Source organism: Linepithema humile, chromosome 6 (genome assembly GCF_040581485.1).
Source record: "Linepithema humile isolate Giens D197 chromosome 6, Lhum_UNIL_v1.0, whole genome shotgun sequence".
NCBI classification, from domain to species: domain Eukaryota; kingdom Metazoa; phylum Arthropoda; class Insecta; order Hymenoptera; family Formicidae; genus Linepithema; species Linepithema humile.
The window spans coordinates 23,135,802-23,151,031 of NC_090133.1; the positions used below are offsets into that span (position 1 = coordinate 23,135,802).

General features: G+C 34.3%; 1 protein-coding gene across 4 annotated transcripts in view; it reads right to left on the reverse strand.

Annotated features, from left to right (window-relative positions):
- alpha-Catr (alpha-catenin related) overlaps window positions 1-15,230 on the reverse strand; it is a 59,742-nt gene that overhangs the window by 21,748 nt on the left and 22,764 nt on the right. For all 4 annotated transcript variants that reach the window (XR_010890635.1, XM_012368277.2, XM_067356705.1 and 1 more), the window contains exons 2-4: window positions 10,806-10,995; window positions 597-874; window positions 259-501 (exon numbers count right to left, since the gene is read on the reverse strand). Coding sequence is in view for 3 of the 4 variants with exons in the window: in XM_012368277.2 (XP_012223700.1) it covers window positions 259-501; window positions 597-874; window positions 10,806-10,995 (711 nt within the window). In the remaining variant the exon portion in view is untranslated. The remainder of the gene's footprint in view (window positions 1-258; window positions 502-596; window positions 875-10,805; window positions 10,996-15,230) is intronic.

The window sequence follows — 15,230 nt, forward strand, 5'->3', positions numbered from 1 at the left end:
TGTATCTTGGCAAGCTTCAACGCGAGAATATTCACGGGGATGATTATTCTCTCGTTATCATCGTATTAATTTTTAAACTGCTCGCGTTATTAATAACATCGAAAATAAATTAATATAAAAAAATTAATAGTCGTCAGAAGATATTATATCTTGTAACTTCGCAACTTAATTACTTTTCTACTAAATTTTACGAAATTAATTTTATAAATCGTTAATCTAATGCAGGGTTCAATGATGGATTTAGGATGAATTATTTACCTGCGAATTTGAATAGGATTGAGATTCGCTGCATTCCAACACGCCGTCCTTGACGACATAATGTATCAGATCCATTGCTCTTCTCATTTGGCAAAAAACGGTGTCGCGGTTTTCCTTCGCGGATGGACATTCAGGATGCCTCAAGCACGTCTTGCTGGACGTGAGCAACATCATGGTGCTCCTCTCTAGCACTTGACGAGCCGCTGCCATTTGTGCGCGACGCCTTTCGTCTTTGAGATCATTCTGAAAATAAGACGGCGATGTTCAGATTCTCAATTGTATCTTAGCGGCTAATTGGACAATTGTCAACTATCGATCTGCGAGAAATCATATCTTACCTGACGATCACCCGTTAAATGCGCCAATTCGACCATCTCCCCGCCGAATTGGCTGAACGCCTTAACGAATTCGGTAAAATTCGAGACGCTCTCGAGTCGGCCGAGGCTGCGGGCGACCTTATCTTTAGCGAGGAGTAGTTGATTGACCACGACGATGTCCGCCAGGAGGAGGACTTTCGTCACTGAACCTAGGAGACATCTGGCAGCTCTCACGACGGAGCCTCGGTCAGCCAGGCTGTCCTCCAAGGCACATTCACATAATTTCTCGATCGCTGAGCCTAGTACAAAGTCAATGGTTGAACTACATTTGCTAACAATCATGGTGTCTTATAACTCGTCACAATGTTAATATAATAATGTTAATAACAGATTCACTGATAAATATTTGATTTTTCCTTAACAAAAATATCGAGATATTGATAATTTACAAGTAGTACACACGAGTTACAAGCGATTGAAAAAAAATGCTTTTTGAGAACTCTATTTCGGGCTCTTAAATAAACAGAATTATACTATATTTTTTACGTGAATTTTACGTAAGCAGAGAAAATTTAAGCTTCAAACACATAGCTTGGCTATAAAGTGTATGATTAAAATTAGACAGTTATGATAACTGATAATACCTTTCTCGATACTTTTGTGATGAAAAAAATCGATTTTAAACCGGTCAAATATTAAGATCATTAAAATGGAAATGATAAATCGCGGAGCATCATACACCTGAAAAAGTATTAAATAGAAAACTGTAAAGTTTTAATTGTTAATCCACTAAATTCGATGGCAAGAGTTGATTCTCAAAAGAGAGATTGATCGAATGAATTTTCGAGCGAGCGTGGGACGATGCTGATGAATTAAACATCTTTCGTCTTTTTTATCGTGTGTCACCGTAAAATCGGAGTAACTGATTTAATTATGACTGAGCCTCTCAACTTAAGTACAACGACCACGAGTAATTGGGTGCTTTTGAGCGCTCGTAATTAGCTATTCCACTCGTCCGCTGCCTTATCTAAATACTATATGATATTGAATTATCTAAATACATTCAGAAATTATGCACGTAGGAAAGCTTGAGTGGCGAATGTGCACGCCTCGCGTATCAGTGTGTTCAAATGATACATATTAAGTAGTTAATTTTTATTCTTTTTTCATTCAAACTTTATTCCAACTGCATTCTTTAATTTTTTAACACTTAAACAGTCACGCATGGTTTATTGTTAAAATAATTTGATATAAAGAAATTAATAAGATTTCTTAGAACGCGATTATTATGACATTTCTTAGAAAGAAATTAGTAAGAATAATTCATTAATTGATATTTAATTTATAGATAATGGTACAAAAGTTGCCCTTTTATAATAATATGTCTACTCATTATGTAAAAATTGATGTAGAAATCGACATTAGAGAGCATCTCTTTTTTCCAAGACGCACTTGTGGATAGCGTTTTCTAATAATATCGCCATCGATCGGAAACACCTGAAGTGTGAAATGTGAGAGCTGCTGTACCATTAAATAATTATTTCCTGAATTAGACAGCTGTAATTAGCGTGAAACACAATTGCCAGCTGCTGCTATTTACTGATTGTCCATCGCTATTAGGCGTTTATGATATCCTATGCGTAATCTGCCAGCGGGAGAATCGATGAGAGAACAATAGATTATCATCAATGACATGTGTTCCTTTTACATCGTGCAATTATGAGAAAATGTTGGTTAGGCGCTCATTAGGATAGATGAAACTCGTCTTTGTCTATGAATCCCCTCTGGTGACAGCGTTCCATCGTTCATGTCGCACACTTCCATTAATCTTTAGAAACCGGGAAGCCAATCTTTCGGCTTTAGTTGCAGCTTCCTTCCGGAATATCTTCTTTGGTGTATGTTATTTAAAAGTTTTAAACCAAAAACTGAAAAAAAGTTATTAAAAAATTTTGTTCTTTAAAAATTAAATTTTATTCGTTAATTTGCATCCACGAATAGTTTCTTCATGAACGCCGTGCTTGTGAACTTTTCTCATAGGCTATTACAAATTATCCTTCGGTCGTGTCCTGGCGGAGTTTGTTTTCACACTGTTCTACTTGGTTGATACTTTTCTCATTAGTTAACGAGAAAAGCACTCCTCTACTCTCGTCTGTTCCAACAAAGCCCACGTTGCAATCTTTAAAATTATACATCGCATACCCCGCGCGCAACTTAAATATTTACTGCAATCTATCGTGAGATCTAATGAGAATCAAATCATTAATAATAAGATTAAAAATATTGTAGTGTGTCCTTCTTTACGTGCCGTGTACTATATTATTGATTTTATTATAATATTAATGTGCTTAATATTATTCTTTCAAAGGGTGAAACTTGATGAAGAAACTTTTCGTGAACACTATATTTTTCTATCGAACCGATTAGAGATAGCATAGCGATGCCGGCGTTATAAGATCAGCCGGCTTAATAAGGAATCCTTATAACGTTTTATATAGATTAACTGTTACATGTAAGTATACTGAGATCTTGACCTAATTTAAAAGCGATTGCAGTGCACGGATTCCATACGATTTCACACTCGATAATCTACACGTTCGATTATTATCCTGGTAATCGATCGATTTTTCAAAAGTCAAAATATCGGGAGCATTTTTAACTTTAAAGCAGCGTTAAAATTGCTATTTTATGAAGCGTCAAATGGGTGCAAACTATCCTTGAAAGCATCAAAGTAGCGTCACAAATTCAACTCGAGTTGAATAAAGAGAAGTCGATTAACGAAAGTCGTGCAACATACGAATTATTTCGCCAATAGGAAAGTTAGGATTAGTTCTGCGACTGTGACTTTGGTGTTTAGTGGGATGTTCTTAAGCGCGCGCAGCGGAGAATATCGAAGCACACGAGACTTGCCCTGATATTGGTATTCCGGGTGCATCCGGTGGATTGCAATTGGAGAGATTGCTGGGATGCGACGCGCAGAAGCGTGTCCCCTGGAGTGCGCTTTCCATGATTCACAGATGCAAAATGCATCAAGCTAGGACATAAGTATGTCAAACGAGAGATTGACGCTTGCGTTTTTTATTTCTTGCTCGCGAGTGAGAAGAGAGTTCATTTTCCGCTCTGCGCCTGTTATTCATCGACATTTACATGCTATTACGAAATTCTACGCGTTTATCCGCCTTTAGAAGAGAAAACAATATTGTTATGAAATACGTTTTACGTTGATCGAATCGTAATTTTCAAAGATACGTATCAATCGCTTAATCGCTACCATCGTAACTTTCCACTGGCATGCGATAATGTTGAAAGAACAATTATGCGTAGCTCGCGTGATTAGGAGTGTTTTAATCGTAAACGAGTAATTTCCGTAGACGGTAGTACGGTGTACTCGTATTGGTATAACGATATCGTGAATTGTTCCTGGAATTTTGCTGTATTTTACGAAATTGTAGTCATTTGTACTGCACATACACTCATTTATCAACTGGTATTTTAGCATCCTCTGAGATTCTTCCTTATTTTGACCATCCTGTAGTGATTAATCGGATGGGAAATGCCGATTCAGAAGAGAATTAATTATTGTCCCTTGAAACGCTTTTGTTGTTTAAAAAATTAGTGAGAAGTTTATACGAATCTATTATACAAAATTAATTAATTTAATTAAAGACTAGTTAAAATTAATTTCAATAACAATGACTAATTTGAACAATTTTTAAAATAAATTTTTTCTAGTAAAATATCGATGGAAATTAACGGTTATCGCAATTTGTCAATTTTTTACATTATACGTTTGTATAGCAAAGCTTTAAATTAATTTAATTAATTAAAGGTTAATGAAAATTAATTTTAATAACAATGACTAATTTGAACAATATTATTTATTATATAATATTATTAGCAAAACTTTACATTTTATTAAATTCTACTTTATTTTACACAATATTACGAAACAAGCAATAAAATGCAATTTACATCGGTAATTGTGATGTACTGATTAATTATCTTTAACATCACCGATGCACAAAGCTCCATTCTTGCGTCACTCTGTTGAGAGATCGTTGCACTCTCGTCCAATGTAGATTTACGGATGTGCTTGCGGGGAAAGTGGTTTTGTGTTCATCAATGGATAGATACCATCAAATTGCGGCAGAGTAAACAGCGTAACAATTTGCAAACGATCAGTGTGATTAATAAATTATCAATTTGATTCGTTAGCGGAACAATTATTCGTGTTTACCATATCAGCCCATGTTATTAAATAGATAATATTTGAGTTACGCGTTTATGCATCTTTCTTTATATAGATAATCTTTATTCATACGACTTTTTGCACACACGCTTGCACATTATATCTAATTCAATTTGTTATAATACTTCTTTCACCAGTTTTTATGACGGTCCAAATGCGTCTTTTTATCGTTCAGACTACTAAAGAGCGTCCGTCAAGCAAATTTATTTTCCCACGTTTTTCCCAAGTGACATGCCATAATAAAGGTCGTTTTCTTGTGCTAGCTCAGGTCTGCGAAGTAGAAATCTCTTTCGTTATCCGACTATTAGTCGGAATAAAAATGAATTTATCAACCTTATGTCGTCAAGATGTTGATTTATTGGCAATTACACGAAACTTATATAGATATGCCATTAATATTGAGATAGAGTAATTTGATTTTAAAAGTACTAACAATTGCGATGCTTATCTGATCTATCAGTCAAAAATATTAAAAGATTAATCGCGATGTAAAATAAGGAAGCGGTCATACATACACACCTCACAATTCTATGAAATATTCTATTAATTTTGTGTTATACGTAAAGAAAAAAAGTTTGCTAACGCAGCGCATTTTATGTCATTGGGACAAATGCTATTAATTATACAGCGACTGAATTTACGAGTGCTGTCTTTATTTGCTGCAAAATTATTTTGCAATAATAACAAATTGCTTCACTGCAATGTGAAGTGAAAATGCTATGAATAGACAGCAGGATAGACGGCAGAATGCCATTTCTCTTTAGTAACTGATTAAATTTGTGTTAACAGTAAATTTTTGTTTTCATGAAACAAATTTACTCGGCAGGATTTTTCAATAAAACCAGTTCCGCCGTAATATCGAATAATTGGTTACGGTAGCAAAGTTTGATCGCTTTCATATATGCAATAGTAGCAATTTTGCTATAACAAAATATTTTTTTCCTTTTATGCAGAAGTTTTAATAAATCCATTAATTTTTACTAAAATATTACAAATACTTCAGTTTTACTGAAATTATAATTATTCACATCGATCATAAAGTTGATTAAACTTTCTTTTTACAAAAGAATCGAAGAAATCTGAGCAGCTCGTATACACATGAGAAGTAAAAATGTTTTGTATGTAGACTAGATCTAATTTTAAAAAGTGATTAGAATAAAACTAATTCGTATCGAATGTGCAGATAACACATAAAGCACGAAAATGATTATTGTTTGACGCTAATGGGTTGTAGTTGAGAGTGAGTTAAATTGGTATTGCGAAATTCGCGATGTGTTTCGATATTAGCCGGTATTTTATCTCGTTTCATCAAAAGCGCCCGGTGATTTCCTTCGATTTCGCCGGCGCTCGATATTTCAATTCTCGGACAATTTATTTTCGCCTCGCGCTACGATATTCCCAGCCGCTATTTGCATGCAATCGTTCTATTGCCAATTATTCCGAATTCGATCTTCGTTCGTGCGTTTATATCTTGTACATTCATCGTGATTTCGATTGATTACGGGCGACCGTTTGTTTCGTCGCGCAGAAGCATGTAGGGTTTTATGATTAAAGCAATCAAATTTATATTTGGAATTTATATTTATAATGTGAGCAAATAGAGAGTTAATTAAATGTTCTTTCTGCAAAAGAATGTTTTTTTCTTCGATTTTTTCGATCACTTGACACACACAATCTTGGTATAGTGATTCATTTTGAAATATTTTTGCTTCAATATATTAGACGGTAGTAATTTAAATTTGTTCGTTCTTTACAAAAAGACACTTTAGAAATTAATTTTTATTTCCTAACGTTAAATATACAATATACGTAGTTTTATTGTTGTTTTAACACCGAACTCCACTCAAGTACTGGTTCATAAAATATCACAGAAAGATGAGCAACTCTACGTATTCTCAGCGTGATGTTAAACGCTACATATTAACTAGTACCAGGAAGCGCAAGCGTGCAATTCTTCTAGTAATTATCACTCGGCTCAAAACACAGGCGGTTGCTATTAACCGCACTGTGTGCGCATCAATCACCACGCTTCAAGTGCGCCAAGTGACTGAAAGTCCGCGTGTGTTTGTCACTAGATAAGCGCAAGACTATTCCTTTCCGCATTGCTTTATCCTCCCCATACGTACACTGTTTCCTTCTGGTATATAAATTTGGCATGTCGCCATGTATCTTTTACAGCGGTTGCTTTTCGTTATAGCGATGCGCTCGCTTTTCTTCATCCAGCGTCATCTCGGTGCGTGAGTTGAAGTTCCCCGAAGCATCGAAAATAGCGTTATCTCGAGAAAGAGAGAGCGCAACCGAGCGTTCAAGCATTCCGCGCAGTGCCACGTTTCTTTTGCTTGATCTCGATTTGCATGCTGCAACTTGTCATGTGCGAGTTTCAAAATCATACTCATACTGAACTCAACCGAAAAAGATGTCATGTCTCGCGCAAAAATAAGTTATAACTGCGGAATCAAATTTAATCGCACAAAATTTTGTTTGAGAAAAAAATTGAAAAATAACAAGATGTCTGTTGTCAATTAAATTTAAATCTCTCATAAAATTTCTGAAGTCTTGTGTTATAAATTATTTTCGACAGCGACCGTTTTTTCAACTCGATTTAACAAATCAATTGAAAATAATTTAAGTTACTATTTTATAACAAAAAAGTTATGCATAATGTGTTAAGATTTATTTTTATTTCTTTAATAGTAATTCTAGCAATAATTTATTGTTTTTTTTTTTTTAATTATATATGACTTCTACTACAATTTTTTGCTCCTAATCTTAACTTAATATTTTGCATGTAAAGTCTCGTATAAAAACATTTTATTTTGCATTTCTAACTTATTTTTGCATGAAGAATTTTTGGTTGTAACGCGATTTCGGATACATTATGTATTGTTGTTGGATATATGTAGCATGTCTTCAATCTTGATTCCTTTTTTTCTACTTGAAAAAGTAATAGTTTTCATGGTAATAGTTTAACTTAATCTAAATTTAAAGTTAATGTATACGCGATCGATGATTTGTATGCGAAAACAACCGGCAATTTGTACAAATTCGTCGCGTACTACGTCATGATGAATCCCGCCAGCAAGATAGCGTTCGTGGCTCTACGGTTAGTTACACTTACGGCGCTCGATTTACACGCGATATCACGCAAAGTCATTTGTTCGAACCAGCGGGTAGTAGGCTCGCATGACTTCGTGCAATCGTCGTAATATCGGTGCCCTTTCGACGTCATTTTATTATGCCGAATTGATACGTCTCTCGTGCTTCGATAAGTAATTCGACGTGGGTTCGCAATCGAATCTTTATCGTCGAGAATCTTTTATTGATCTTTTGCAAAACACATCACTTTTAATTGCATAGGAATCTGTGTGACCTCACTTATTGTGACGCGAAAGCTCGGTTTATGATTTATACATATCGTTGTTTTTTCTTAAAGCGCAAAATCGATTACAGCGAAGGGAATAACAGTTTCTTAAGTGGATAAACGCCACGAATAATTTTATACGAACATTTGAAGCAACTAAAAATAAATTTCAATTTTTACTAGTTTCACTATTAGTTTCACTATTAGTTGTTTTTTTTTAATGTTTTTAATTTTTAAATTTAATTCAATTTTTAAATTTATCAAGTTTTTAAAAAATCTTATTAATTGAGTCTACATTTTACTTTGACATCTTTCTTCGAAATCTTCAATTTTGTGACGCGGAACATTTCACGTTAAAGACCACTGGGACTGTCTTTTCTCTCCGCAGTGCAATTCTTCCAAGAGCGAACAGGTGTGCTGGAAAGAAATATTCGCGGTCTTTACTGTGGACGTTATTTGCCCGCTATTTGGCAAGGATACGCAGGGGATTTTTCTATGTATGCAAGTGACGAAAAACCTTTCAAGGTTCGGCGAAACTAGGTCATTGCACTGCGCTGCTTCTACATCGCAGTAGCAGCAGCAGTGGCAGCAATGAAATTCGTCGTTCTGTAATGTGCAGCCTAGCGTGAAGACACAGGGAGATATAATCTGCCGAGGTCGGGATGTGATAAGACTTCTGAGAGTGACGTTCAAAGGTTACGAAGCTTTAGTTCTCGTGTGTGTGGAGTCTGCTTCCGGCTTGCGTGTTCTCGGAGATTATCCGCACAAGGTTGTGAAGTTCGATCGAAGAGAAGAGATGCAATTTATATCTCGTCGGTATTTAATGCTTTTCATTGTATTCAATGTCAATATTGAATATACATTTACATGCTTATACATACATATGATGCATATTAAAATATTCGGCAGTTGAATAAAATATTTAAAACTATTAATGTTTGAATCGAAAATTCCTATTATCGGAAATTGTAATTATATTTCGTATAAAAATTAAATTTTGATTGTGCATTTCAAATAGACAGTAAATGGACGATTTTCATTAGTTAAAAGTTCAAAAGAGAAGCTTTTGACAAATCTGAGAATTTAAATTTTAGATAGATTTGAAAATTTAGACGAAAGTAGAAGAGAAATTTTTTGTTTTTATACTAATATATATGCACATTCTCCTCATACTGTTTTTCTGTTTATTTTTTTTTTTAAACAAACAGATACTAAAATACACGCTAAAAAAAGTATATTGATTATTTTGAATCAAAAATTGCAAAATTGCACTAATGTAATATGACATCCGCGATATGTTTTTTTGAAATTTCGTGAACTACCTTTTTTCGTGTGATTTATATGATAAATAATTGCGTTTGAAAATCATGAAACTTATAAACAATATAAAAATAAATAATAAATATAATATAATATAAAAACAAGCTCGAAAACGAACGAATCGTATTCTCAATTAATTATTCCTTTTTATTTATTCGATGAAATGTTCTTGCGAGTGACGTGCAACGCGATAGAATTTTACATTTACAAACGATCTTGTTATCGGAATTGTGAGTTTTATCAACGGTAATATAATTCTTCTAAACCTTGACGCGAGAGAAATGTCTACCTGCTTGAGGTAATGTTATTTGCGGAACTGAGAGCTGTCATGTTTGGTATAAGTATGATATAATTCCATTTATTCTTGAGAAATAGAAATAATCCCTTCGTGAGAAGAAAGCTTTACCAAAAAGATATCTTTAATTATAAAATACATAGTACAGTACTGTAAAGTTTACAGCCAAGATAGAACTTTTACAATACCATTTGCTTTCTTCATATTATTAAGATAAGATAACGCGGATAAGAATTACATTAAAAAAAATTTGTTTTTAAGCAAACGTTGTCTTTTGCATACTCTCTTGAATAATGTCATTATTGTTGCAAACTATATTGTCATTAAACACAATGAATAAAACGTGAATTATCTCTTCTTAACAATTGTCGACAATGCAGACACTTCATGATTAATTTGCCAAATTTTGCATTGTGTTGTTCCTTCATTACAGATAATATTATTTGAAAGTTTCTCGTAATCTCAAACATTGCTGGTATACGAAATACGCCAAGTTTTAATGCAAATTTGCTCTGTAATGTATAATTGGATACATTCGTATCATCATAACTTTTCATTAATGTACTGCCGCAATATTCGTGAGAACATTTGCATTTATTATAATTTGTGTTCATGCCATTTGATTTAACTTTATTTATCCGTTCTATAGAATTAACAATGATATCATTCCTTACTTTGGACAAATTGTGTGAAAATGATTGACATTATTATAGCATACTCTTCCACGAACTTTTTGATTTTGTATAAGAATGATTCAAATGATTCAATTACTGTGTTATACAGTATTTGTAAAGTCATTTATTTAGTAAAAAAAATTATAAATCTTATATAAATGTGACAGCCATCATAAGCTTTTAGATCTTGAGAGAAAAAATATTATGTTAATGGTTCTTGTTCGTTTTTTCCTTTAATTTTTTACTTTTATAATTATTTGTAGCAAAAGTAGTAAAAATAGCTATAAATTTTGTGCGCAATATGTGTGCAATATTACATTATTTGTGCTCTTACCGGCAACCCTCGCTTCCTTGCACGCTTCGTACATGTCCTGCTTGATCTCCGGATTGTCGTCCGCGATAGTTTCGCCGACGGTCACGAATCTCTCGACCGCCAAATTTACCGCCTGGCCGACTCTGGCGACCGCTCGTAGACTCCGGTCCGAACATAGCGGCCGTTCTCTGTGCGAAATTAATGTGGAAATCTGCAAAAATATTGCATTTTTGTGAGCTGACAGATCAAATCGGAAAAGCTTTTGAAAATAAATTACATTTAGAGACATTGAAGTCATTAAACAGTAGTGAGAGACACGAATAAAATAGCGTATAGAAAATCATTATATTTTCAATTACTCCTATTTATTTTTGGAGTTTTTTCATATTCTCGATTCTATTTTTATATTTAACCTCTCAACTTTAAAAAAATAAAGAGACTTTATTACTAGAAATGATGAAAAAATAATTAAATTTACTTAACAATTGTACATTTTGTGGATTTTTCCAAATTGTGAACAGAACGTGGTAATTAGAAATTGGAACAACAGCTCTTACATATTAAAATATTTTCAGAGAATTTAAAAAATTTTTAATTTGAACATTACGATATGAATTTTATAGACGAAGAATAAAAAATAAAATGTCTAAGATAAAATACGATTTTAAAAATAGTTATCGATACTTAATTTACATGTAATATGTAAAATAAAATTATGGAGTACAATAATTTTATGTTGTGTTTTACAAGAGTAATATTCTTTTGAATTTTCAAACTTCGATATCAGATTTGTATAACAAAATATGAAAACTCTCAGATATCAAGTTTGATGAGAATAGAATGATTGATTAAATTTATTTTTGTTACATTAGTCACATATTAAATTTAAAAATTCCGATTATAGATTCGATTTTTTATGCGAAAATTCTTTGTGTGGGAAATATTATTTTTAAAGTAACATGATATGCGCGCGTTATTAACATTTCAGCAATTAACACGAGAACAATCATGCATTCGTAAACCGTGCGTGTTTGCAGGCTAGCCTATTTCGTAGTCGAGTATATCCTGCATTTCAATTAACATAGCGTCTCATCTAACCCGAGGCGGTTTTGAAATAACCATCAGATCTGTCCGTACACCTGGTCTGAGCAACGCGTATTCCGCGTTTGTTTTAATCAGTACACGGTTAACAACCACAGCTCGCACGCTGCACGCGAAATTGCATCGAGGAATAGTTTTGCGGAATAGCTCGGCAAAGCTACTTGACGCAACACTGCATTTTCCACACAATTAGACGATGCATGCATTGGTGTGCCGTCCTTTTCAGCGATGTCAGCTTTACTCGAGGGAGGGAAAAGGACCGCGGTGATGTGGTGTAAAGGGGCGGACTCGCGGGCTATTGTTCCGAGAGATGAATGCGTGCGGGCGTGCACACACACACACACATACACGCACGCACGCATGCATACACAGCTCCATTCATCTCGAGTCGATCGTCTTATACAATAAATGAGAGCAGCTAGTCCGATGACGATGTGGCTTTCGCTGCGCGTCGGTTGCATGCGTACGCGAAAGCGTGAATGACTCTGTGCGGGATAAAACTGTATTTCGATGTGGTATTATCTCGCGTTTGTATAACGTTGTGACGTCGGCATGCTCGGTTATAACGGTATCGATTTTGTGCTAGCTAACTGCTATATTTTGTTTCGCGATTATGCACGAGGCATTGATAATTGATGACAAAGTGGGCGAAAAAAAAATCGATTCAATACACAGATTGTACCGTTGTCTCAGGTTTAATTGTATTTAGTTCACATCAATTGTCCAATGTTAAACGCATCTGCTTCGAAAAGTTAATAATGTCCGTTGCAATATGCAGCGCTCTGTGTGGAAGAGAAATGCAGTAGGGCAACTGTGTTTTATTCGGCCACTGTGATAGTATTTATCTGAATCCCGCGAATTTTCCTGAACTCAGCGAGAATGTTCGAACGTTTTTATCTGCCAGTCTGAATAAATTGCACAATTTACACGAGTGTGAGATAAAATTTTTAAACCCCACCGCGTGTAACGCATACATTTCGTGGCGTTGACATGTTATCCACTTTGCAATGATCGCTTGTGAGTTCTTATTATTTGTTTGTTAAAACAAAATGTTGCAGGAATATTGTTGCACTGCTGCAATTAAATAGTTTACATGTTTAAGCATGGAATTTAATTCCACGGTCTCCATGTTTATTTTGAGTTGCAGGAATTATTTATGTCAATATAATATTACAAAATATAATACACGTATTATATATATAATATAATATTACAATAAGTCGTACAGAATATTAGAAAACATAATATTAGAAAATTGCAGATTAAAAATACACTTACGAAATGTTTTATTTCTACTAGTTATATTTTAATGATAGATTCTTTGAGATTTATTATTCGCAGAAAATACTAACAAAGGTTCACGAATGTATCTTGCAAAGTTCAGTTATAACTTTGTATAATTTCCACCGACCGGAACTCCATTTTTCACGATAAAATTCCACCGGGTTCTCTCGCGCGAGTAACTAGCGAATAATTGAAATAGCGATCCGTTCGTGAGAGAATCAGTTATCTTGCATGAGAATTCCCGAAAGTCCATGAGTTTATGCATTTGTCGACGCGTCGACGGTGTTTTGTTCTTCATTTAGATCAAATCGTTACCGATTGTCTTCTTTTTTTTTTTTTATTCCTCACCAGCCGCATGGAATTAACAATAATAGGACAAAGTTTGCGGCGACCGCGCTGCCGCAGCGATATCGATTCAAATGCTATCGACGATACCGTTAATCGCTTTTACGCGCAAAATTCATCTCGCCGGTTCACGCGGCTATTTGCGGAATTTTCGATATCGCCGGTGAATATTTAGCTCGTGAGTTATCATCAATCAATTCCGATGTCGTATCGCGATGTCGAGGCATGCCTCTCCTGACACATCTACATTTTCCGTGATATTGTAGCGAGAACACGGGCCCGGTAACTTATGTTCCGTAACGAGGATGGTTCGTGAATTTATCGCTCTAATACGCGACGACCATACGTGAAATTATGATCCGCGCGGAAATAACTTATCCCGTGACCGCAGTCTCGCACATAATCGGGATGTTATTAATGCGTAATCGCGTGTCGTCGTATCCACGAAAAATATCGTTGAACAGGAATATTATTTTGTGTGCTACGGTACACTACAAAAACAACATATTTATTTGTGTTGTGTACGTGTTTCAACTGAAATATTACATGTTATGTATTTCAATTGAAATGCTTGTTACGTTTTTAATGATGAAAAGTAATATTCAATCCAAGCTATATTTTTTTTTATATTCTTATACGTTTCTGATATTAATAACGCTGTTAAAAATTCTGTTTGACTCATGCTATCATAAATAGTCAATAAATATATTTAATATTAAATAATTCTCATATGTCCATGAGCGCTGCAATATGTAATGTATAACCGGAATTCTGTAATTATTCATAAGCGGTTAGCGAATTATGCTCAACGCTATGTGTTTCTAACTTAAATGGCCCGAGTGCTATGTAAATGTACGTTGATATCAATAATTATATTCTAATAATTATTAGAGAGAAAAATAGCAATATATTGTTCATATTTTTGAATTTTGATGGTGAAAATAAGATAACTCTCTCTCTATATATATTTTATCCGTTCACCTATATTTTATCTGTCAAAGTATGAGGTATGATGTGTATAAGTATCGTGAACAGCAAATATATTTCTTCTAATTTCAATTTTCTATATAGAAGACATCGATTTCTCGAAATAGAATGTATTCCAGAATAGAGGTCATGCGAAAGAGATGATTAGACTTTGTAATTTCCTAACCACCTAATCACTGCTACATACAGTCTAATCGATAATGACCTTGTTATTAATGAGAACACACATTTTGTTTTTATACTTCTCAGAAAAACTTTATATTTGCACATATAAAAATGTTACTGCTGGCATGTTAATATTTTATGTGCAAAGAAACCTTCGACACATTTGTAAACACATTTGTAAATCGAATTTTATTTGACGTTGGCCCGCTTATTGAAGTGTACTTTTATTCGATCGATTTTCACTCTGTTTCATCTTCCATTTGCAAAGTGGGTGCTGGAAACAAGCTTCGCGAATATGAACGCTATAATGCTGCTACAAGAGTGCGACAAGAGCGATGGCCAGCCAGCCACCTGCTGTAACTCCAAGTATCGTCTTCGTTTTAACGTTGAGAAATTGACGCCGCGCTGTATGAGTCACCGAGAAATGCTTTAAATATCCAACTCAGAATTTTAATGAGAGGAATTTTTTGAGCTTACGCTATATGTAGAGATTGTTGTTTTATCTTTATTGAAAAAAAAAATATGCGTGGGTTGACATTATTCACACATTTGTTCTCTTTCTTC